Genomic DNA, 24,872 nt, shown 5'->3' on the forward strand with positions numbered 1-24,872 from the left:
CGCTCGCTTGCGTCTCCACGAAATCAAAGCCACCTTCGCAGCTCCACCCGCCCCTAGGAATACGTTTACTCGAGGGCTTACATCTACCATCAGTAGTAGATCGGTTTTGTGACTGGTCCTCACCACTCGTGTGAAACTTATTTTTTTAGTGTGACAGAATCCAAGTAGAGGCAGCAAACTAGATCAAGCTACGAAACACCAGCCAGGAATGGCTAGATCGTACCAGCTACCGAGTGGCAAACAAAGGCAGAGCCTGCGCTCTCTTCTTACAAAAGATAAGCTTGTACAGACTTCAAACGGAAAACTGTCCAATGCCTTGACAAGTTGAAACGACATTCGACTCGTAACACGCAGGGTTTCCTAGTTGTCTACAGGCACCCGGGTCGTGATCATACATGTAGAGCTCCCAACCCAAAAATGCTGAACCAGTAAAAACCTCCTGATAGAGTTGCTGGGCAGGATTCCCTCGGTTCCTTGGATTGTCGAGAGCGTTCCGATCTAATTGGGTTTTCCCAAGGCCAAAATCTTTAATGTGGTGGTAATTTATACCGAGAGGTATGGCACTATCGCTAAAATAATACAACGTTTTTAGATACCTTGATCAAACTGATGCTTGGTCTCCGACCGCGACTCAACGGCGGCGGGTTACTATCTTTATGCACGGTTTGTAGCAACCGTCGATCATCATTTAAAATTTGTCTACCCTGGACCCATCACACACAACTGCAACAGTCCGCACTGTGTCAAGCGCACGATGAGGTCTATTGGGAGTGTGAACAGCTTCCTCTCTAGGAGGAGGTCCAGCGTCTACTACGCGAATGGCAATTTCATCGACAAGGTCAAAGCGCTAAGTGAAGATGCGAATCTCTTCACAGCAAAGAGAATACTGCTCTCAGTTTGGATGTGTATCGGAGTGCTACCGCTGCTGCTCCAGGCCCGGAGCTACATCAAGTTTATGACACCGCACAAGATCACTCAAGATCTAGTCGTCCCCGATGGAGCCACAGACCAGAAGATAAATCTCGATACACACTGCCCAGTTGAAGGATTGATGGTAGCTGGAGCGTGGTGGAACGTTGCGCCAACGCACTACTACACAATTTCAGTTGGGAAGCTGTGCCACTTTGTCGTGCCGCAATACAACATTCATGGAACATACCTCCTGGGAACCGAAAAAGCAGCTCCATCCCCTACGACACCAGCGAGCTGCTCTAATGACAGCTACCCCTTCCACCACTACTTCTACCACGGGAGTATTGGCTTCTATGCATTTTATGAGGAAGCAGCGGGCACGTACTGCTCGAATGACCAGACGGCTTATGTGAAGGTGCATGGTCTCGGGACGTACGACAGCAATGGCGCACATTTGGCAAAGGATACGGGTGATACAACCTACAGACGGTCTTACTGGTATGGCTTGTTCGGAGCGGTCTGGATTGCATATAGGACGATGCTGATGAGACGAAGCTTCATATCGTGTAAGCGATTTGGAAGAAGGAGCGATATCATGCAGCAAAGAATGCGATTCAAAGACGCTGTAGTGTACGTTCAGGAGAGCCTCCGATTGTCTGCACACGGAGCGAGAAACTATCACCGCTTGGCGATACTCTATCTTCTGGTCGAGGGCCTCATGAGCGACTTGTTCATGCTCATCGCACAAGACGGATTCATTGCGAAGGTACAGTACATCTCGCTGGGCTACAACTTATCTGGGGTGCTCTCGATGCTGTTTGAAATGGTGGAGACTATGAACTGGCTGAGTGAAAAGGCTCGCTGTTTGACCAAGCGCTTGCTTTTCAATTACGAGACAGCCTTGGTTGGCGAATTCTGCTGTGCTGCGGCAATGCAGATCTATCTCACAGGTTTGAACCGCTCCAGTCTGAAGCACACTCTGCCAGCGGCCGAGGCCGTGTCGTATTACGTGTGGAGCTTGATTGGCCACGGTGTCATCGTTCTCGGGATTGTTGGAACTATTTTGTCGATTCGAGCAACGGGGGCTATCATTGCAGTTCGAAGCACCTTCGGTTCATTAAAACTTTTCACAACACCGTGCAGTGTTGATACCGTTCTAGGAGTCCGCTCAAAAATGATACTCCTGAATGGCTACGTCTGGGAGAATGACATACTCTGCTACAAAGTTGAAACTCTCAAGTCCTTCGGGATCATGAATATGCAGGAGGAAGATGGGATGCACTTCTTGGTTCTCCATAAGCTGCGCTGGCTGTCGATTCCTAGACAAGATATGATAGTCATCGGTGAAGTTCGTGGAAATCGGATACAACCTTGCATCGAGAGGCCGTGCACTGGAATTGTGAGCATTTTTGGGAGCACGCTAGGGGGGCCAACGGCAGCCCCCGCAGCCACCACGATGGTGAAAACAGTATTTGCTCGACAAATCCCCTATCTACAGTCTTCCGTTGCAGTTGACACGGCAGAGCTCGAGTGACAATATACCTTCTATATTACTTCGTAGTAGCTTCTTAGCATTGATGACACATACTTCCTTTGTAGACTTAGAAAAGAAGCAGCACGTATCATTTGGCACAAATCTGAGCTGGCCCAGTAAAAGGGCAACTTCATCGCTCCATGCTGCCGAAATAGCATCATGCATGATGTTTTGGCACCGAAACGACTGCCTTCGCCCGCTCCGCACTTGCATTTCGGCCGACTCAAGCGAATATGACTGTTCCGCTTACCCCCGAGATGTCCCGTCGAAGTTTAAGGGAGCGTAGGTACCCAGCGACGGGATTCTTGGCGCGATGTCGGCCGTTCCAGGGCATTCCGAGTCACTACCCGCTGCGGACACGAGTGCGCATGAAGCTCAAGTTCTCCAAGCTCGGAACGGCGTGGGAGATTTTCCAGACGGTGTTCGCTCTGCTGGTGTCGGCCGCGTACGTGGTGCAGACATACAAGCCGTACGACGGCCACTTGATGACCACCTTCGACACCACTGCCATGCTAGTGTTCGCGACCGATTATTTCCTTAACATTTACTGCTGCGAAAACCGGTGGCAGTTCGTATTCAGCGTGAACGGAATCATGGATGCGCTCACCATTTTCCCAGCTCTCATTGACCAGTTGAGTACTGGCTACGGCAAGTCCTTGCCCTTCATCCGCTTCGTCCGAGTCATGCGCATGCTTCGACTTATCCGCGTTGTGCGCGTTGCCGGGTCCCAAACAGTATCCGCCGTGCAGAAGCAAGTGTACACGATCATACTCCTGACGACCTGCTTGATATTCGTGGCTGCTGGTGTTTTCCACGCTGTGGAATCAACCGAAGGGGCCCAACCCCATCTGACATTCGGCGATGCTCTTTACTTTATAGTGGTCACCATCGCTACTGTCGGCTACGGGGATATTGTGCCTGTCACGTCTGTCGGTCGTGCAGTAGCGCTGGGGGTTATCATCGTGTCCTTCACCATGATTCCAGCTGAGATTTCGCGTCTCACACACCTCATGGCACTTCAATCGCACTTCCGAACGACGTATCACCCATCCGTAGGGAAGCCTCACATTTTGGTTGTTGGTCATGTCATGGAGCCTCGCAGTCTGTTGAACTTCTTTCGCGAATTCTACCACCCGGATCGCGCCTTAGGCTCGATGAACTCTTTGGCCGGCCCTGCTGGAACACAACACGAGATCGACCCAGCGATAGTCGAGCTTCCTTGCGTGATTGTTGGGCCAAAGGAACCCACAGAAGAGATCATCACCCTCTTGGATCACCCCGTTCTCCAAAATCGAGTAACTTACATCAAAGGGTCAGTGATGAGTGAAGAGGATATGTGCCGTGTCGGCGCCGATGCTGCGCGGGCATGCTTTGTTCTCGCCTCAAAAGCAGCACCAAACACCAAACACACGGACGCCGACACAGTCATGCGGTTGCTGGCCATTCGGAACTACAATCCGGATCTGCCTGTGTACACCCAGATCGTAAGTCCAGTCTTCTTGGACTACATCAACGGCGTTGACGCAGATCAATTACTGTGTTTGGACCAGATCAAGATTAGCCTGCTAGCGAAAAGCTGTCTCTGTCCAGGCCTCGTTACGCTCATTAGCAACTTGTTCCGGTCCTCGAGTCTGGCCAACCGCCAGATCCTCACCAACTGGGAACAGGAATACGCTGAAGGAATGGCGCTAGAAGTCTACGCCACCGCCTTGCCGTTGGTATTTCACGGTCTCACATTCAGCCAGGCGTGCGAGCTTCTGTACAACATTTCGTATGGAGAAGTCATCTTGCTAGCAGTGTACGAGCAGCCAAGCGCACCATCTTCGACCACAGTGAATTCGAAAAACTCTCCCACAACAGAAAAAGCGGCGCCGCAATTGCGTAGATGCTCGTGGACGCACCAAGTGGAACACCCCGCCCAAATGCTGAGCAACCCGGGTAGCTCGGTAGTCATGCGTCCGGGTCAATTGGTGTATGTGATGAGCGAGAGTAAAAAGCTCACACTCACGTCATCCATCGCCAACGAGTTGAAGGCCTGGCTGGCTAAAGGGAACGTGATGCCCACGCGAGGGGCAAAATATAACGCAAAGTCAAAGCATCCCCACCGAAAACAATGCTTTCACGATCGGTAGGATACAGCATGGCAGAATCAGCAGAGACCCGAGCCGTAGAAGAAATGCTCATCGAAGAGGCCAAGCACCCATCCACAAACGAAAGCATCCGAAACCACATCATCGTTGTTTCCGACCTCAACGAAACTTCCACAGTAGCGTTCGCGCAAATGCTGCGTCTGGAACGCCATGTGCCGGGAAATAGCGAGTACCACCCAGTCATTTTCCTGTCGTGGTCTTCATCCAAGAAGGCAGCCGCTACTTGTCGTGAGCTACGCGAGTTCGACGACATTTTTGTCATGCTAGCAACGGGTGATTCCAAGCGCGAGCTGCTTCGCGCTAACATTCTTGACGCCAGCCGCTGCGTCGTACTTGCGGATAAATCCAACATCCAGGACGTCGACGGGGAGGCCGTTGATAGCCAAACGATATTTCACTACCTGGCAGTGCTGTCAATCCAGGCCGAATTTGGCATGGATACTACCTCGGGCCTCATGCCAATGGTCGAGCTGAACATGCCTCGGACGATGCAAATTCTCGATTCAACACTGAAAAAGCGGACAGCGTCATCCTTTCAGCACCGCCAACAGCTCGATTCTCTTGTGGTGGCCACTGCTCCAATATGTAACTTGGCTGTTGTACCGCCAGGTGCCCCCCAGCGTTTATCGGATCAACGCGTAACTAATAACGCCAGCGATCTCAAACGAAAGATCGGTAAGTCAAATGTCGTCAGGAACATCTACATGCGAGGGGCAGACAACATCAGCACTCTCGACCAGCAAGTGAAATTGAGCAAGCGGATTAACACTAAACGCACCCTTATCCGGCGTGAGCAAGAATCCAATCGACGGCATTACTTTGACGTGCGTCGATCGGCCCTGCTGCCATTTTTCGCGGCAGGCTACGGGTTTTCAGATGACATATTCGACAACATGTTGTGCCAGAGTTTCTTCACGCCGGGGCTGATCCGCTTGATCTATGAACTCCTCTTTTCTGAGAATGGTCGCCCTGCTGCTCTATCAGGCGATGACAGGAGTTTTTCCTCGTGTACCGCAAGCTCGATAGTACAAATTCCAGTACCATCCAGGTTTGTCCAGAAAACCTTTGGCGAACTCTTTCTGCACTTACTTTCCACTAAGGAAATTGTCGCCATCGGTCTCTATCGCGGCACTGGGACTCCATTTCAGCTGCCGTACGTGGCCACGGGCCCAGATAGTGACACAATTCTAGTTGAAGACGACTTGGTATTCGTCCTGGCCCACCCGGATGCTCTCAAAACTACAAAACGACCACGACAACAAGAGAAATCTGGGCTAGACCCAGTTTCAGGCATGTCAAGCCATAATCACGTTAAATTCTTCGAGCCAGAAAGGAATACGGCGCCATCAGCAGCCAACCATTTGCCAGTGACACAATTGCCACCGTTGGCAGTAAACCCGAAGGGACCAACACTTTTCGAGCGTACTTTAACTAGGGATGAGGCTCTAGCATTTACACGGACACATCGCTCCTTTCGTTGAGCTGGTTCTTCACCCTCAAAACTGACAATTCTGAATCCATTAAGAGCTGAAGAGTTTTTTCAGGATGATCTCGCTGTTCGTAATGGTGGTTCCACCCAGGACAATTTGATACTTGGTGTTGTCGCTCAAAGCGTCAAGCACTTCTTGGATCTACAGTGATGGCAAACAATGTCAGCAAAACACATTCTTGCACAACAAACGAATCACTGGCGACCTACCTCCTCAAAAGTGATGCCTCCGACAACGAACACGACAAGCACATTCGAGTCACCCAACAAACGACTAGCGTTAGTGGCACGTTGGCCACTACCATTCCCGCTGCCGACACCGAAACCAAATTTGCTAAAGCCACTTTTAAGAAGATCGATGCCTGCACGTGTCAACTGCTCGGATGCATCGACAATCTATCACAAAACCTAAGGTTAAGAAAGCCTACCAAATTAAAGCACAGCATCGATATACGTACATGCTCAATCCCCGGAATAGGCGTTCCTGAAGGATCCACAATTGTGCTACAGAGCTGTGCAATCAATGAGCTTGGTGAATCCGCAGTCTTCGACACAGTTCCTTCGTCCGTGATATTTACAAACTGCTGCTCGCAATCCTGCAGTAACAATAGCACAGCGAATACATCAACTCGTCAGCGAATAACACCCTCCCTTCTGGCATAGTTAGGCCGGTCAGCATTACCTTGAGCGGATCCATCAAGGTTTCCACATAAGTTTCGATAAGTGACTTCGCCTCTAGGAGCTGGAGCTCGCTGTTTCTGCTATTAGTAACATTCCTCGACTCGGTTGGAGAATTGCTGCCGTCATTCCAATCCCAATCGTCACCTTCCGTATCAATTTGCTCCGTAGCAACATGCTCAACTTGTGATTCATTCAGGCTGATATATGGGGATAGCTGGATAAACAGTTCCGGAAGCGCAGTTTGCACCGAAACTGGGTTTGTTTGAGCCGCCTGCATGATGTATAAGGGCAAATAGTTAGTGCTGATTGGCTTGCGCAACACAATACGATGATACGGTTTTACCTGCAGGACACTGTCGACAAGAGCTTTCTGAACCATCTGGACTGTGAAGTCTTCCAGCGGTACTCCAGATGAGAGCGCAAATGCATGCACCAGCAAGGTTAACAACTCTTGCAAAGGAATAATCTCCTCGCTGGGTGGTGCAGCCCCTGACTGCACCGCAGATAGCTGGCGCTGCATGACATCAGCAACTTCCGGGATGATCCACTCGCGACCACCTTGCTTCCGAAGCTCATGCTGGCGCACTGCACGCTCGCGGCACTTATCCCACAGTTTTTGCGACTGGTCCATACGTTCCAAGGTTTCCAATACGATCACTCCGAGTTCAACGAGTGAGCTATGCTCGAGGTTGGTGGGTTCGCCAGCCTCTAAGATCTTGCTGATTCGGCGCAGAACCACATCACGCCCACGCATTTTTTCTCCCGGTCTGCGCGTTACAGCAGTTTTCTGAATTTTGCCTTGCTGAACCAGGGATTGTTCCACGACTTGGAGCCGCTTATCTAAATCGCGCAGCGCTAGCTTTGCCGGTCGGAAAGCCAGAGAGCGGAACACATTGGAGCCGCTGGGTATGGTCGGATGGCAGAGACTGGCACCGCCCTTCCATTGGATCTGGGAAACAAAGTCCGATGGCCGGTATCCAGATTCGTCGAGTATTGCAGCCAACGGTGTCGATACTGACAGCGGTGTAGGCTCGCATCCGTGAAGAGGGAAAATTTCCGTCACGTTCAGCTTCGCTCGGTTCTACGATCACACAAAGTTAGTTTGATCTTCCTTCCATCTACGACGAATAACGTACCGATGAGACGTTGTCTTCAGCAGTGCTTTGCCCAGCAGCAGTTTGCGTCGGCGTTTGAGGCAACAGCGCGAGGATGCGGTCGAGCAGGGAGCTCCCAAACGAGCACGGCGACGCCAAGTCACTCGTCCTGCCACCCAAACAAACACAGAAACCAGCCAACAATGAGACCAAAACCCTCCACCGAAAACACACACACACACACACTACTCCAGCCCGTACCGATCAACTATGACCATCGAGGCGCGCTGCGTCCCCTGCATCGTCTGCGCGGCGGCGTCCTCCTGCATCTCGTTCAGGATCCTCAGCAGCGTGTGGCCGATCTTGAGCGACGTGGCGCCCACCGCGAAGATCCTGTCCTTCACGTCCAGCCGCGCGCCGAGCGTCACCTCCGCCAGCGCGTGGGCCAGCAGCCGCATGGAGCGCCGGAAGTCGCTGGGGATGTGCTCGGGCAGCACGTCCTTCACGTGGCTGTACTTCTTCCCCTCGGACGTCGTCGCCGCTGCTCTGCCACTGGGCGACGCCGGAGCAGCAGCAGCAGCAGCCGCCGCCGTCTTGACGTCCTGCACCTGGTGCAGCAGCAGCGGGAACGCCGCCGCGCACGTGGGCTGAGCCAGCACGAAGACCGACGGCTCTGGCGTCGGCGCCTTGCTGGAGAGCAGCGGCACCACGTTGAGCGGCAGGTGCAGCACGTTTAGGGCGTTCTGGGTCTCGTGCGCCGCGTTTGGGTCGTCCCAGCCCCATTCCTGCTCCGTTTCGGCCTCGTTTTGGGTCGGGAAGGCCGCGTTCTTGCCCAATTCCGCCGCGAACTCGTGGAACTTCATGGCTCTGGGAGCGCGCGCGCCGAAGTCGAAGCACTCGTGCGCGCGCTCCGACAGGCTGCTGCACACGGACACGCGACGAGCCACGCCCAGCGCCAGCAGCCGCGCCAGCGCCGCCTCGTAGCTCCACAGGAAGCCGCCCAGCAGCAGCACCAGGTGACCAACACTCTCGTTTTCAGCCAATCGCAGCAGCGCACGCAGCTCCGCGGCCGACGCGCAGCGCAGCAGCCGCTCGGCCGCCAGCACGTCGCGCACGCCCAGGTCGCGCAGCAGCAGCAGCAGCGCGCCCGCCCAGCGCAAGCTCTCGACGCAGCCGCTCTCGGCCGCCAGCACGGCGCCGCGCAGCGTCTCCGCGGCCTGCAGCACGCCGCCCAGCACCAGCTCCTCCGCCACGTTGACGTTCATTCTTGGATGCGGGTGGTGTGGGCCACATGGTGGGATGCAATGTGGACTACGTGAAAAAAGTGTGGTCCACATGGGGTAGTTGATGTGGATTACGTACATTTGTGTGGGTTTGGTGTGACTTGACTGACAAGCGTGAGGCGGAGCTGAGCTGAAGCAATAATGAACAAGGGCAAGGCGGTGATTCTGGGCTTCGGCGTCACGCTAGTGGGCGTCGCAGGTGCGGTGGGCAGCGTTGCAGCGTTTGGACTCGCCGTGCAATGCAGTGAGGCTGATTATTGGTGTTTTCTAGGGGCGCTGGGCGTCTACCTGCCGCGGTACAGCAGCATGGCGCAGCAGGGCCGCGAGCGCACGTCGAGGCGCCGCGAGGCCGTGGAGAAGGGCGAGGCCGAGCCCGCGCCGGAGAAACCGTCGTCCTCCTCCATGTGGAAGAACATGGACAAGAAGCGGCGCGGAGAGTAGAAGTAGAGCCCCCAAGATGCCCGGAGTCGAGTCACGCGCGGCTGCTGTTGGCGTCGATGGAGCGCACCTTGGCGATCACGCGCTTCGGGATGGCGCCCAGCTCGCTGTTGGGCACGTAGCGGCCGCCCTGCAGGATCTGGCGCACGGGGACACGTTAGCTATAGTCGTCTAGGGGCAGCTAAACAGACAAAGACCCACTTACGGTGCCCACTTTGAGCACGCTGATGCAGTGCGCGAGCTTGCCGACGGACGGGAGGCAGAGCGTGGCGGCGGCGCACACTTTCTTGCCGAAGTAGGACGCCGAGCCGCTGGGCCCGAGGAAGAAGAAAGACGAGCGCAGGTCCGGACTGGTCGTCTCGACGCTCCGGTAGATCCAGCGAGTGAGCCAGCACGGCGAGACCTCTTCCTGTCGAGAGGGGAGAGCTGCGGTGTTAGAGGTGTGGTGGTGAAGTTATGCAGGTGGTAGCATACGCACGGATTCAGCGGGCTGGCCGATGGTCTGGATCTCCTTGATGATTGCAACCAGGTCCCACATCGTCGTAAAACGCGCTGGGAGGAGAATATCCTGCATCACATGATCTCCAAAGTAGCAAATACGCTGAGGGTAGAGCTTTCGCGTCAGAGCGATTCGAATTGACAGCTCATGAAGGGAGGTTGAAACGCACCTGGTCTTTATCGACGATCAGATGTGCAGAGGTCGGCCTCCGGGCGTTCTCGCTGAAGAAGGTCATGAGTGTTTTGACGTTGCCGTGGGCGTATACCTTGCGACGATGCAACATCGTCACCACCTTTTTCGGAGCGCGACCTCCTCCTGTTTCGGAATTTGCTACACCCTCTACGCTGAGTTCCTGGCATGCAAAAAGCAGCAAATTCGTTAGAAACGGCTTGCCTCGAATATGTACATGCTCCGGCGTACCGAGAAGAACGTGTCGTTGAACTTGTCAAAGAACACTTCCTTGTTGGCCTCCGTCACCACGAGGTCGAAGTAGTTCATCCAGTTTCGGCCCACTGCGAATTGCATTACCGTGTTGCAGTGCGTCCACGACCCGTTCGTGAGGATGAAAAGTTGTTTGCCGAGGTTTGTCTTGAGTATTTCGAGCAATGTGACGATATCTGCATTTGGTTGGATAAGCAGGTCTGGAGAAGTGGTGATCGTCTTCCAGAAAGCACCGGCGTAAAACGATCGTGCGGCCTTGAGAGCAAAGCCGCTCAGTGACACATACACGGCCTTGTTGGCGAGGAACGGGTCGTTTGGGTTGCCTTGAGGCTGGTCCACAATGTCAGGAACGAGATAAAGGGATGCACCGAGCTCTTCCATCGAAATCTACAGCAGTAGTCGTACAAACACGGTTAAATGGTTTCTCAACCTCAAGCCGATCGAATCTAACGTTAATTGCTTACCACTCCAGAATCGAAGGCGTCAACGATCCACGCGTACAGAGGGGCGTAGATTATGTCTGCGGCTGTATGAAGATGTACCAGCTTCGAAGAACCACCAAGCAAACCGCAAATGTTATCATCCTTAGTGACGGTGCCGCCGTACAGCACTCTGGTGCTGTAGAAAGAAATCTCATGGGAACCATGGTAGGCGCGCTGAATGGAACCATCCTCTCCTAAATGCAGGAAATTACCACGAGCTGTATCCACGACAATTCCACGCTGAGCAACTGAAGGTAGCCATTCAGCAGGAGGAAGGGTGCGGAGACCCGCGAAGTTTTTCTGAAGTTCCTTGATTGCTTGCGTGAAACTCGTTCGCAGCAAGTACGGGAGCCGATACTCCACGAGGGTATGGTCAACATCGAATCCAATCCACGAGTAACGGGAGTGGTGGAAAATGTCACGTTGATGTTGGATCAGCAGTGGCTCATAGACGTCTCTTTGACGAGCTATCGTGACAGCTTTGAGCCTCATTCGCGATGAATTCTCAACGTACAAGTCCAAGAATGATTGAGTGTGCATGCCCACGCATTTGGCCCAGAAGGTTTCAAGTTTGTCGTTAGGCAGCCAGTCGATGTGCGCTTGCTTGATGCAAGCGACAAACTCTGTGCTCGTTCTAGCCTGTAAAAGTGCCTCCTTTCGCCACACCAAGTATGCCTGGTGCATAGGTCACAACAAGGTCAGCATCGCATATTGCTGTACTTTATTGGGTTCTTACCAGCATGGCTGACACAAGAGCGACACAGCCTCTAACGAGCACGAGATCTAAGAATCGTACGCGCAGTACAAGTGGCAAGGTGTCGGAAATGAAGACCTGGAACAACATCCAGACAACATATCGATCGACACCGATCGAGAGCATGTGTTTGTAGATGCTCGGATCGCGCAACTGGATGCACGACTCTAGAATATCTGTGTAGATAGCGTACGACTCCGTCCCAGTGGGGATACATGGGCGGCGGTTGGATGGGACCTGGTCGCGATAAAGGACGAAGGACAGCACTTTGGCGGCCTCTGCATTGGTGCGAAGTTCTGAGGCGATAATCAGACATAGTTGCTTGATCTGAGTACCAACAAAATGTCAGTAGTAACTTAGTCGAAAATATGGTAAGCTGCAACAGCGAAGCGTACAATTATTTTGTTGTATGTGTTGACTTGGATCGGGAGGTCTGTTATCATCGCCTCAATGATCTCTGGTACTCGATTTTCCAGGGAAATCTGAAGGTAAGACGCGTCATCTTCACTTGTTTCTCCTTCTCCCTCCGGAATCTTGCTAGAAGCGCCACTGCCATGGGACGACATTGTCATGCGCCTTGTCGAGAACTCAAAATTCTAAACCCCAACAACACAGTCATCAGCATGCTGTCCTGGGTCCTGTCCTAGAGTTTCACAGCTGGCTGTTAGCTTCGAGTGTGTACCTGGCCAATAATGGATTTTAATTTCTTGTGCACTTCAACGTCCACGATCTCCAGCCATATCTTGCGCCGCCGCATAGCGAATGACAGACCCTGCCGAACTTGAATGGATACGTTGTGAGCGCTCATGCCGCGCCATATGATAAGGTCATCGTTCAAGCTCCTCCGCTTCGACAGCATAGTTGCAGACAGATTCAGCAATCCGGCGACTGTCGGACAACAGTTATTTGGATCTGAAACTCCAGCAAGTCGTGTACTTACTTCCCTTGAAAGCCGTCTAATACGCTATCAGACAAATCACTACAACTCGTAATCGTCATCTTCGGCTATTTCGTCTTCATCGTCGTCTGACACAGCTGACCAGAAGAATCCGAGCGCTTCCAATTGCAAGCGGTCGATCTCGATGAAGTCGGCGAACCGTTTCCTTCGCACAGGGTTCGTTGTCAACTCCCCCAGCTTCAATCCACGCGATGCTTCTGGCCACGGGTCTTCCGAAGGCACCACAAAATCAGCGGAGACGTCGGCATTTCCATACGCAAGCACGTAAGTAGTCAAGGCAGGCATCACTCCGTGCTCCCACTTGGAAGCGGATACGCTCCACACAAACCCGATCTGCTCCAGCCGTTCGAAGTCCCGAGCAACTTGGCGAAAGAAGTCGCATCGGTTCCGAATATTCTGCGCTATGAAGCCCAGTCGAACGCCCCACGTCGACGGTGGCCACGGGTCTTCTTGCGGCACAATAAAGAGCGCCTCGATGTTGCAGTCTCCGTAGACGCGATGGTACGTCTCGAAAGCCGGCAGAATGATTTCTTGCCACTTCTGGTCCTTGCTGTTGAGATGGAACCCCAGCTTGTCTAGCGCCATCCTGTCGCGCTCGACGTACTCGGAGTACGCCGAGATGGCCCGAATACGGTTCACCATCTTCCCGAGCCGGTACCCTCTCAGCACTTCCGGGTACTCCCCACTGTTCTCGTCCTCGCCCTCACCGACCACGAAATTCTGGGGAACGTTGCAGTGACCGTAAGACTCTTGATACCGTCTCAGAGCTGGCATGAACAGCACGTCCCAATTGTGGTCCGCCACCACCCAGACGAACCCAATCTCGTCCAGGTCCTGGATCTGGTACTCCGTCAAAGCAGCCCTTTTCTGACGTAGGGAGTTGACCAGAGAGCCCAATTTGAGTCCCCAGGTGGGTTTCGACCACTGCGGGTCTCCCTCGGGCACCACAAAAGCCCGTCGCACTAGTAGATCACCCTCAATTTTCTTGTAAGTTTTCAGCGCGGAAAGTGAGCCTTGTTCCCATTGGAAGCGCTTCCAGTCGTGAATTTTGGGAAAACCGACGGCGTCCAATTGGCGGCGAGTTTCCTCAAGCTGCGGTGACTGTTTTCGGCTTGAAATGTCCACGAATTTGCGCACTTCGCGCCCCAAGTTCAAGCCGCGTGTGTGTTCGGGCCATACAGCAGCGGTTGCGTTGTTCTGGGCTTCATTATGGGGAACCTGGAAGGTGTAAGGCACTAAAAAATGATCGTTCTGCTCGTGGAAGACCCGCAGAGCCGCTGCCAGCGACGAGAAGAGCTCGGGGCGGCGTCTGGAGCTCAGAAAGCGCCGTGCACAGGAGACCACCTGCCGCATAGTCTGTCAATTGGAAACTGTGGTAGTAATCGAGATGTGATTCGCTGCTGTATTGTGATATTGTAGGGTTAATTTTTAGCGAATGAGATGCGTTTCCTTATGTGAAAGTTGCGGTAGGTGTCAGTGATAATGAGAGGCGGTGGTGATGAGGAGGTGTCGGCAGAGCAGCAGCAGCGCACGCTGAGCGTGGTGTCTACGGCGGTCTCTGTAGTGGCTGCGGTGTTCCTAGGTGGCGGTGAGTGGCTTTGGCGTTCATAGAGCCTGAAACTGCCGCGATATTCGGGGTATCATCGACTTGTGACACATACTTCAATTGTCATATTGTGCGGCAGGTTTCTACTACGGCATGACCAAGCAGCAGAAGGCGCTGGCCGAGGAGGAGAAGAACTCGGGCAAGTCGTCGACCAGCAAAAAGGAGTTCAAACCCAAGTCGGCCACTTTTTTCGAGAAAAAACTGGCTCTGGACAAGCCTCTTCCGCCCAGTACGGCGGCCTGGAAAGCGCTTTTCGGAGTGACGCTCGTGTCGGTCACGGGCTGCTGTGTATTGGTGGGCGGCGCTGCTGTGGCACTCGGAGTGAGCAATGTACGAGCTGCTGTGGCTGGTTGATGTCGATTTTATTATGAACTTTGTGGATTAATCTATTGTCATTTTTGGTGCTGAGAGCAGTTGACGGAGCTCCGCGAGCGACTGCAGAAGACACCGCGGTCTCAGAAGACCGCAGTGGGTATTCAGTCGAAGCAGCTTGACTTTGAAGGGTTGGGAGAGGTGAAGAGGGAGATTCTGGACGTCATTGCGGACGAAGTGAAAGAGGAGAAACTCAAGGGGGACAAGTGATTCTTAAGGTAGTCGGTAAGGTAGTTGCCGAGCAAAAGTCTGTTTCGCCACTACCGCGGTTTCTTGCGCTGCAACCGCCGGGCCTCCTAGTGTTTTGTTGAACACACTCACGACGCCAGTGCAGGGCCGCTCGATACTCGGTTTTCGTGGACTTCACCGATAACGATCATGTCTTGTCGAGGAATTTCCAGCCAGCATAGTTTGTGGAGAACGAGGAAGTTGGCTTCGTCTTCTTTTTTCACGCTCAGTATCCCGAAGGCCATGAGGGTCTCAACTTTGTAGTGGAGCTCGCCATCCTCCCACCCATAGCCGCTCAGGAGTGTCATCTTCGACCGTACTCCCAGAGCAGTATCAACGCTGCCTGCGCCAAAGGTAAATCTAACTGCGATGATTGCTCCTGTCGCTCGAATCGATACTATTGTGCCAACAATCCCGAGAACGATGACACCGTGGCCAATCAAGCTCCACACATAATACGACACGGCCTCGGCCGCTGGCAGAGTGTGCTTCAGACTGGAGCGGTTCAAACCTGTGAGATAGATCTGCATTGCCGCAGCGCAGCAGAATTCGCCAACCAAGGCTGTCTCGTAATTGAAAAGCAAGCGCTTGGTCAAACAGCGAGCCTTTTCACTCAGCCAGTTCATAGTCTCCACCATTTCAAACAGCATCGAGAGCACCCCAGATAAGTTGTAGCCCAGCGAGATGTACTGTACCTTCGCAATGAATCCGTCTTGTGCGATGAGCATGAACAAGTCGCTCATGAGGCCCTCGACCAGAAGATAGAGTATCGCCAAGCGGTGATAGTTTCTCGCTCCGTGTGCAGACAATCGGAGGCTCTCCTGAACGTACACCACAGCGTCTTTGAACCGCATTCTTTGCTGCATGATATCGCTCCTTCTTCCAAATCGCTTACACGATATGAAGCTTCGTCTCATCAGCATCGTCCTATATGCAATCCAGACCGCTCCGAACAAGCCATACCAGTAAGACCGTCTGTAGGTTGTATCACCCGTATCCTTTGCCAAATGTGCGCCATTGCTGTCGTACGTCCCGAGACCATGCACCTTCACATAAGCCGTCTGGTCATTCGAGCAGTACGTGCCCGCTGCTTCCTCATAAAATGCATAGAAGCCAATACTCCCGTGGTAGAAGTAGTGGTGGAAGGGGTAGCTGTCATTAGAGCAGCTCGCTGGTGTCGTAGGGGATGGAGCTACTTTCTCGGTTCCCAGGAGGTATGTTCCATGAATGTTGTATTGCGGCACGACAAAGTGGCACAGTTTAGCCTCCGGGATAGTATAGTAATGAGTGTCCGCGAGGAAGAATTTATTTTGGTTCGTATATCGACCTGATCTTGTTCATGATCAGGAATGCGGATCAGGCATGTGAACTGATCGATTTGACGGTGAAGCAAGTGTGTATTGGGGAAGTTGCTGCATTATAGGAACGTGCTAGTAGCTACCGAACAATATCTATAGTGTGACAGTGGCGCTTGAACTAGTGGCGGTGTCGGAGTGAGTCATCTCCTCAGCCATCTCCTCGTCGATAGGAGTGTCGATGGCTCCAGGAAGCTGGATTACTTCGCTAGCAACTCGTCGGGAACGGCCACGACCACGAGGAACGTTAGCAAAACGACGCACATACTCGTGTGAGATCGTCCTAATTACCGTGACGAATGTCGCCACAGAGGGATTAGGCGTTGGGAACCTAGTGTTTAACTCGAGGTTAAACCGCTCGAGCGGAATGTTAGTCCTCGCGATTAGTTCGTTGTCCAGCCCAAACACATTCCAGACATCAATGGAGTACTGTTCAAGCCATGTGCGCTCAAAATACATAACTCTCCCCTTTTTCCTACAGAATAGGCCACCCCAGCTATAGCGCATCGCCGTTTCATATCACGCCTTACCCACTTAATGCCCCGTTCAACTTGATCATGCTAAATCACAGTCAGTGCGTCTAACACACCCTGCGTCATGGCAATGAGGCACTTCTCCTCTGGTATAGCGTACCGCTTCATTGCCCGACGGAGGCAGGGTGCACTCAATCCAGAAGCCACGTAGGCTTAGTCAACTCGTCACGGTTTGGTGTAATACAGTGAAATTGAAAGAAAAAACGTCACAGCGCCTCGTCGAGCTCTAGTGAGAGCGACGGAATCTCGATAGAGCCGTGTACGTTGCCCGAATAACGATGGTTTCTTGCATGGTACACGCGCCGTATCACTTGCTGCTCCGACAGGCCACACACGACATCAGGAGTGTCCGCTGAGTAGTAGCGGCGCTGATGCTCATCCCAGACACGACGCACAGGCCATGCAACATGCTCAATCGCAAAGAGGTCAGTTTGGGCCTTCATTTCAGCTTCTACATTGACGCCGGAGCTAGCTACGACTGTCTCGCTGCACGTATGCGCCCGGACGCACGAGTAGCCCATTGATGCAATCGTAAACTCCATTTTGCCACGGCAGCTCGCTCGATACTTAGAACACCGACAAACTATCTTCCGCGAAGAAGCCCAAGCGCGAGTGTACTTGTACCCCTTCAAGAAACACGTCGTACGCTCAGCACGTCTCGGGGCGTTGCTGCCTGTGAGTTCAGCTGGCCGGGCCGCTTGTCCGTCGCAATCATCAGGCACTTCTGCTACGTTCTTAGCTCGAGGGGTACCCTCGCCATCCAGCACTACGGTCCCCGCTCGCTCGTCCTTCTCGATTGCTCTAGCGCCTTCCACCATGTCACGTGAGCACTTCCCGACTGATTCAGCACCCAACACTGCCTGCCCCAAGCCACTCTCCATCCCTAGTTTCCCGATCCCACACCCTATCATCGGTGCGACATCCGTCGGATCATAAAACCGATCAGTTCCGTATACGACCCATTTGGGAGGTAACCGTCCGCGATATTCCACCACGCGTCAGCCACCATCAATCCCTTAACCGGACAGTAGGAATCGACGTTTGCCGTCTCGACTGCTGAGCCGTCGGGAGCGACCAGATCCTGGGTGATCTTGTGCGGTGTCATAAACTTGATGTAGCTGCGGGCTTGCAGTAATAATGGAATCACTCCGATATACATCCACACACAGAGAAGCGTTCTTTTCGCCGTGAAAAGAGACGTTTCCTCGTGAGTAGCTTTAAGCTTGTTGATACGTATACCGTCCGGGAGTAGATGCTGGACGTCCTCCTCCCCGAAATATGAGCCAAGCTCCCAATACTTCCTAGCGATCTCATTGTTCGCGACATACCTAGTGGATATATGTCAGCAAGTGTTCCTCACCTTCCTTCGGTATGCGTGCTTTCTGTTTAAATTGCTGTTGGACTCACGATGGACCTACGATGGCTGAGTCCATTTTGAGATAGCTGCTTGTTCGCGACGACTCAATCGCATGCACGACAACCTATTGTCGTCCATTTTGTCGATTTTGCTGCAAGCTACAGCAACCGAATAGCATCAATCCTTTGCCGTCACCATGAACCACATCAACTACCTTCTGTTATTCATTGAAGTGTACTTCTACATCTACATATAGTGCGTATCGGAAAAAAGTTTAGAAAATAGTATCAATGGGAGGGGGTATCAGCAAAATCATGATATTTCCGGTCTTCTTCGACCAGGCTTGTGCAGAGGTGAGACGTCGATCTTGTCGTGGATTCGTGCAGTAAGATCGTGGTTCCTTCTTCTGGGTATCTGTGTCGAGTTCATGCGTGCTCCTCACGCCTGCCAAGTCTCAATCTCTAAGTTGTTGGTATCTGCACTAAAATTCCTTGGTCGCGATTGTCTCGACGGACTAGAATTTTCCACAGCAGTGATTGTGCGGCCATTATTCTCAAACCAAAAATCAGTAGTTGTCAAAACGCCATGGCTAATTCGCAATTCGAATAACATTGGTGCAACATGCTCCTACTCCAGCGATGCCATCTAGTAACATAGGTGCAACACCAGCCATCTCTGGAATACAGGGCGGTTAAACATCAACAGCGCCTGCAGTCGTCCAGATAGTGTGAGTTTTCGCCGCAGAATAAACTAGTTTAAAGCGGCGAAAACTAGTTCGAGCCGGTTTTATCTGCGGCGAAAACTCACCGGATTTCTGAGACCTGCATCTAGGACTACAGACGCATTCAGGAAACGTTATGCAGCTAGCTTTGGGAGTAGAGTAGGACAGGAGAGGGCGTTCTAGGACACCGCAAATGAGTATGAAAGGTGTGTGATAGTGTAGTATTGAGTTAGAGAAATCTACGCACTCAACTCGGTTCCTAAAAACTCGTAAGAGTAGTCCAGGACGTGATCCATTTGTTGCACGTGACTCACTTGCTCGTCTGCCACGGTGTTGTCACTTGACAGCAGATCCTCATCGTCCTCGTTGTCGTCCGAGCATGCGTCGTCTTCTACTTCATAGCAAATTCCACTTGCCCCGTTACCGTCCTCCGCGTCGTCCTCTATGGCGTCCTCCAACTCCGACGGGTCCGAGATCACCTTCTGTAATGACTTCAGGTTGCGCTGATTCCAATATAAGCCGACCAACTAGTTAACCTTCTCAAGGCCAAGCTGGTGTCGCCGATCGGAGTAAATAAACTTGTGTGCACTCCAGCTTCTCTCTGTAGCAGCCGAGGAGGTCGGCATCGTGAAAACCCTGTTCGCAATACGGAACAAAACAGGGTAGGTTTTGCGACGCTCGCTCCACCATTCCAATGGAGCAGTGAGAGCCTCATTTTTTCGCCGTTTAAGAGTCCAGTCGGCTTTAATGTTCCAAAATTCTCCCGCTTCATGAAATGCATGCTGTATTTCATCTACTGCTCTCGGTCGTCATCGTTGAATCCATTGGGGTTCTGGGCAGGATCCAAGAAGTACCCAAGCCCCATGGACTCTGTGTGAACAAACTCCCATCTCTACTTAACCGAACTACGGATAGCTGCTGCAGTGGTAACCAGAAACTCTGGCTCACAATATAATGTGTTCTCCGTCAGATCACGAAAAGCCCAGTAGACCAGAGGTATACAGCATCGATCTGACTACATCAAACCAACTTCTTAATAATCGGGCTCAGCAGCTTGATAACTTGTTCACCTTTTGCCCAAAATTCTTCATCCTGCACGAACTCGTTTACGCTTTCAAAGGCAATCGATTTAACAAATTTTGTCGGTTGAATTTCTGCCGCTTCCCTCGCTCTACTGCCCTTCTTCTTGGTGCGAGTGCCCCTCGTTGTCGAGAACGCACTTGAAATTGGTGGAACCGGCTGCCATCACCCCGTTTTAGTTCCTTTGTAAGCTTCCATGAATTCGTTGTCATCAAAAACACGGGCGACCGCCTCCCTATTCCGATTCGCGTTCACCAGGCATTGATACGAGGAATAACAACGCGTAGCAACGGACACTGAAAAAGAGCGACTATACGCTTTGGCGTATCATCAAGAGCAATGGCCCACTTCTCTTCCTTAAATCGAGCAAGAAGCCGCGGCCTTTTCGTGAAGTACGTGGTAATCACCTCAGCACCAGCCACTACTTGTTGTACATCCTCCAAGTATGACACATCTTGAAGAAGTAGGTTGATGGTGTGTGCGGCAAAGCCATTGCATAATATCCCACGCTCTGCTTCGATGATCTCCCAAGATTTTTCCATATTTGGAGCATTATCGGTCGTAATAGTTGCAACTTTCCCCGCCCCATTAATATATGGCCATGTAGGGACCGGTTTGAGATTCAGCCCCAGTTGCGATCGTGCACACATGTACTGGATCCATGTTCGGAGCTGTTACCACCACATTGACGAGTTTTTCGCGTTTGGGATTCGCCCAACCGTCGTACGAGACCCCACCATGCGCCTGGTCCGCCATCATGGAATACTTCTCCAGCATCATTTTATCGTGCGCGACGTCGAGAAGATGACCACTGATATCCTTCGCGTAGGAACGCGCAAATTCGGGCGTAGAGCCGAGAAAATCCGTATGAAGCTTGGCAAAGAGGCGTGACGGAATGGCGAAGTAGACTCGTAAATGTAGTCAGCCACCAATTTGTCGAGCTGACCCTGCGAAACGACTGGTGCTGCTGCTGTTGCTGCTCAACGTCGCGTGGAGGTGGATCAGAAACTCCACTTTGTCGTTGTTTTCTCAGTGCTGCTTTCTCTCCTCGATCTATCATCAAGCGCCGTCTTGTGGCGATGCGGGCTCCAAAATCAGGGAATAGCCTCGCGGCTAGACCTCGATCTCAGACCACTCAACTCAGAATCTGAGATTTGATCTCAGATCCCAAGCTGGGTGAGGCGTGTGTTCCTCACTCTTGCAATCCCTTGACTTGGTTCTTCCTACGCTGTGGGCCCAGACTTGCGTCGGCCACACCAGCTGCCTCCGAACTCGACAGTTCCCAGATGCCCCCAGACGAAGCTTGCTCCTTGCTTGGAAGGCCCTTGTACGCACGTGCTGAGTCCGCTGTGCCCCGTTTTCATGAATATAAACACGTTCACTCCACACACACTTAGTCCACTTCTCTTCTCAGGCCCTTGGACTCTGGGCCTTAACAGACTCCTCCTTGCTCAGCGACTCCGGCTTCGAGTCGCTTCCAGTCACGACACTTCCTCCGGCGGCTCAGACTGAGAGCCGCACAACGGTCTTCTCTCGCCCCTCAGACCAGAGTGGCCCCGAGAGTTGGCTCGGTCCAGGGTTTTCGCTCTGCACCCTGGGACTTCCGCGCACCATGCCTTGATGTAGGCGACACAGCGAAGCTGGGAACCACTATCCCAGGCTATTCGCGCCGCACGGATACCACTAGCAACCCCAGAAACCACTATACCAGGTGTTGCTCTGCCGAAACCAGAGCGGAGCACCTTCCGCCCGAAAATATGAAGCACCGCCAGGAAACCAGCCAACCAGCACGAAAAACCAATGTCCCGCGTGTGGAAATACAACAACGAAGGCAAACCGGGCCGAAACACGAAAAGGCTTGGTTGTTGAACTTGAATTTATTTGGAGTTAGCTGAGCTTGACCGTAGAACACTCGTAGCGACTCCACTTGACCTTGCGCGCGCCACCGGGGCAGGGACTTGGTCCTTTGGCGCAAGACGGCAGCTTGCGGTCTTCGGGGCAAAACAAACTCTGATTATTATCATGCACATGCACATACAAAGGGCCTATCAAGTAAGGGTGCAAACATCTCCTGGGTACACCTTGAACAAGGGTGAGACACCCAGAATACACTGATTACACCTGGGTGCAAATCAGTGATATCCTGATACGCCAGGATCTTGTGGCCGGGATTGGGCGGACTTGGTCTGTCATCACCTGATGACACTGATTACTCTGGGTACAAATCAGGTGTAATCAGGATGACGCCAAGATTCTGCGGCTCCGTTGGCCCAAATCCATAGGCGACTGGTCAGGCCGAATCTTGTGTGCCCGACACCAGGGGCCGAAAAAGCCACAACGACCAGAGCGACCTTCCAAGCGGCAACCGCCAACTTGAAGTAGCAACTACCGCAGCTCCCAGACCGGCAATGTAGCCATCGCTTGCGTATCCACTTCATATGTGAGACCACGAAGCCGCACTTCAGGCCCTGCAGGCACGCCGTAGGCTTTTAGTCACGTCCTAGGCTCGGAGCGTCAGCTGTCTTTCACCAGTTGCCACTTATCCTCACGAACATCGTGCATCTTGACACCAACTTGCGCCCACAATCACCGTGTCTCAGTTTTGGCACAAGTTGAGGGACTGCCGGGCTGAAAACCTGAGCTGGTGGCAAAAAAACGATGTTGGTTCCATACCCCGGCTGTCCGACCAATTTGACGAGTCTCAGTTTTGGCTCAACTTCTGGGACTCTGAGTCTGGGGATCTGAGCTGGGGGCAAAATTACGATGTTGACTCCATATCTCAGTTGTGGCACCCCAAAGCCGAGATGAAATCAGACGCCGCACGCCACGCCCTCTTCCCAGACCCCAGACTGCACATATCAGGGTCTGGTCCACAGGCAAACCTCAGACCGAACTCCAAATCACCAAGTCTCAGACTTTTGCCACCACTCTCAGGTCTCAGAACTCCGGGCATTCCAAACTGTGAGATCACCAATCTGAGACCTGAGGTCTGAGACTTAAGCAACCATGGGACTTCAAATCACAGACCCAGAAGGCCAGGGCTCAATTCGTCGCCCAGAGTCCGATTCAAGGCCTGGAACCTCAGATCTGTGGCCTCTAGAGTGATTCTCAGACCTCAGACTCCAGACCGAATTCAAATCTCAGACCTGGGGATCTGGGGTCGCCGCAACTCGACGTTCGCAGAGCTCAGTTTACAGATGTAGCCAGCACAACTTGAAGTATGTACAAAAACCAGACTTGGGTCAAGAAATATCCACGTTTCAAGTGACATGTGGCCGGTACGTGGTAGGGTTTGGGCTTCTGACTGATGGGTCCTGGCCAAGAATTGGCTCGGACCTCGTCACAGTCTCTTGTTCTTTTCCACCAACGTGTACCCACTACACTTTTCAAAGTGGCGCTCAAGCTTCGGGCACTTGGGGTTCGCTATGACGGTGCCACACCGCTTACACGCCAACATCACTATTATCCCTGTCATTAAAAAGATCCCAGATTTCACTTCGAGGACGGCCTCCGGGGTGTTGCATTGCTGCTCCATAGAAATGGTGCATTAGAGCCCCCATCACCAGCAATCCCACCGCCGCTGGCTCACCTTCCGTTCTTCAGTAGCTGTAGCGCGCACTCCACGCGCTTGAACTTGTAGCTGCTTGCGCTGCGATAGTGGATGTTGAAGTGCGCGCGGGTTGAGGAGTGAATGTCCCGAATCGTACTTAGTAGCCATATTTCGTACTTAAGACGTGTAGCCGAGTTTCACCGGCACAAACTAGATACAGCCGGTTATATCTATGTTTAAAACTACCAGCGAAAACGGCGAAAACAAAACACACACTACGTCCAGAGATCTACGACTACTTTGGCATTCGACAACTCGTGGGCCATGAGGGACGTGCTGTTCTCGTCGCTGCAGGGAGAATGCGCCTTCATGATGCCGCCGCCGCACCGACTGCGCCGCCCGCTCACTACGGCCACCCGGCCGGTTTCTTCGTCTGGCGCATCGACGAGCCCGTGAACACCTACGTCGAGCATAATCCATATTATTATAATCGCTATTGATGCAGATTCAAATCCAAGAAAGGCGATGACCGGAAGCACTTCACGGACCTCGGTTGCTGGAAGGCTGACGGGACCAGCATGCGTCGTCATAGTGACCTCCCCGTCAGCGTAGCTGACAACCTGGTCGTGGACGAAGTTTCCCTCGACAATTCCATTCACGGGACGACGTAGAAGTCAACCGACACCATCGCTTAGCGATCCTAGCTCAGAGACAGCGCGTTGGATGGCGACGTTTCTGGAGATGGTTATCGTCCGTGCTCGGTATCCGATGCCCATCCCGGCAAGTTTAACACGCACCGATGGCCCCGATGTCCTGGTACAGACATGGCCGTAGCAGGGGGCGACCAGCTGACGCGCTATCCGTGCATCAGCCTTATGGCTAAGGTTTCGAGGGAGTGAACGTCTTGTTGTTGGCTTTCCAGTAAAAGGAAGCATGAGACTTCGCATAGCGAGATGACTCTGCCGTGGAATATGTTCAGCATTGCAGAGTACTCGTGATGGTTGGTCTCTGGAGCCGTTCGGATGCTACCATCGGAGTGTAATCAGCTCGGTAGTTGAATCGCCTGTACCTTTGGACTAGGTCAGTCAGGTAGGAAGCTAGATGTTGGATAGTATAATCGGGGTTGTGACCTGCCAGGTAGCTAACTTCCATGCGATAATTGTAGTGGCTCGAGGTGAAACCTTCTGCCCCACAGGAATACCCACTCTTCTGCTGCACACAAAAGTTAGCAGAAACTACAAAAAAACATTTTTTTAGTTTTTGGTCATCGGGCCTTGTTGCTTCGGGCGATCGGACGTAACTTTGCTTCTACTTCGAATTTAGATGTGGTGGATAGCGCTAGAGGAAGCCAAGAC

General features: G+C 52.6%; 6 protein-coding genes across 6 annotated transcripts; 3 read left to right on the forward strand and 3 right to left on the reverse strand.

The window, feature by feature from the left end:
* Positions 1 to 2,814: 2,814 nt before the first annotated feature.
* On the forward strand, positions 2,815 to 4,578 carry IUM83_14633 (Voltage-gated Ion Channel (VIC) Superfamily; the record flags this gene model as incomplete). Its single annotated transcript, XM_067939396.1, has 1 exon — positions 2,815 to 4,578. One exon carries the CDS (start codon positions 2,815 to 2,817, stop codon positions 4,576 to 4,578), a length of 1,764 nt encoding a protein of 587 aa, XP_067786111.1.
* A 1,538-nt stretch (positions 4,579 to 6,116) lies between these two features.
* On the reverse strand, positions 6,117 to 9,125 carry IUM83_14634 (uncharacterized protein; the record flags this gene model as incomplete). The annotated part of the gene is made up of 7 exons (XM_067939397.1): positions 6,117 to 6,227; positions 6,296 to 6,481; positions 6,544 to 6,681; positions 6,768 to 7,037; positions 7,110 to 7,847; positions 7,903 to 8,029; positions 8,122 to 9,125. 7 exons carry the CDS (start codon positions 9,123 to 9,125, stop codon positions 6,117 to 6,119), a joined length of 2,574 nt encoding a protein of 857 aa, XP_067786104.1.
* A 159-nt stretch (positions 9,126 to 9,284) lies between these two features.
* Positions 9,285 to 9,584, forward strand: IUM83_14635 (uncharacterized protein; the record flags this gene model as incomplete). Its single annotated transcript, XM_067939398.1, has 2 exons — positions 9,285 to 9,342; positions 9,415 to 9,584. 2 exons carry the CDS (start codon positions 9,285 to 9,287, stop codon positions 9,582 to 9,584), a joined length of 228 nt encoding a protein of 75 aa, XP_067786105.1.
* A 31-nt stretch (positions 9,585 to 9,615) lies between these two features.
* Positions 9,616 to 12,514, reverse strand: IUM83_14636 (5'-nucleotidase domain-containing protein 1-like; the record flags this gene model as incomplete). Its single annotated transcript, XM_067939399.1, has 9 exons — positions 9,616 to 9,720; positions 9,787 to 9,990; positions 10,060 to 10,182; positions 10,250 to 10,432; positions 10,501 to 10,908; positions 10,986 to 11,678; positions 11,740 to 12,084; positions 12,153 to 12,353; positions 12,440 to 12,514. The coding sequence occupies 9 exons, from the start codon at positions 12,512 to 12,514 to the stop codon at positions 9,616 to 9,618; spliced, it is 2,337 nt and encodes a 778-aa protein (XP_067786106.1).
* A 222-nt stretch (positions 12,515 to 12,736) lies between these two features.
* On the reverse strand, positions 12,737 to 14,068 carry IUM83_14637 (Formin protein 20; the record flags this gene model as incomplete). Its single annotated transcript, XM_067939400.1, has 1 exon — positions 12,737 to 14,068. One exon carries the CDS (start codon positions 14,066 to 14,068, stop codon positions 12,737 to 12,739), a length of 1,332 nt encoding a protein of 443 aa, XP_067786107.1.
* A 129-nt stretch (positions 14,069 to 14,197) lies between these two features.
* Positions 14,198 to 14,903, forward strand: IUM83_14638 (ADP/ATP translocase; the record flags this gene model as incomplete). Its single annotated transcript, XM_067939401.1, has 3 exons — positions 14,198 to 14,303; positions 14,401 to 14,651; positions 14,736 to 14,903. The coding sequence occupies 3 exons, from the start codon at positions 14,198 to 14,200 to the stop codon at positions 14,901 to 14,903; spliced, it is 525 nt and encodes a 174-aa protein (XP_067786112.1).
* Between the last annotated feature and the right edge of the window lie 9,969 nt (positions 14,904 to 24,872).

This window comes from Phytophthora cinnamomi, assembly GCF_018691715.1.
Source record: "Phytophthora cinnamomi strain GKB4 chromosome Unknown Contig71, whole genome shotgun sequence".
In the NCBI taxonomy this organism is placed as follows: Eukaryota; Oomycota; class Peronosporomycetes; order Peronosporales; family Peronosporaceae; genus Phytophthora; species Phytophthora cinnamomi.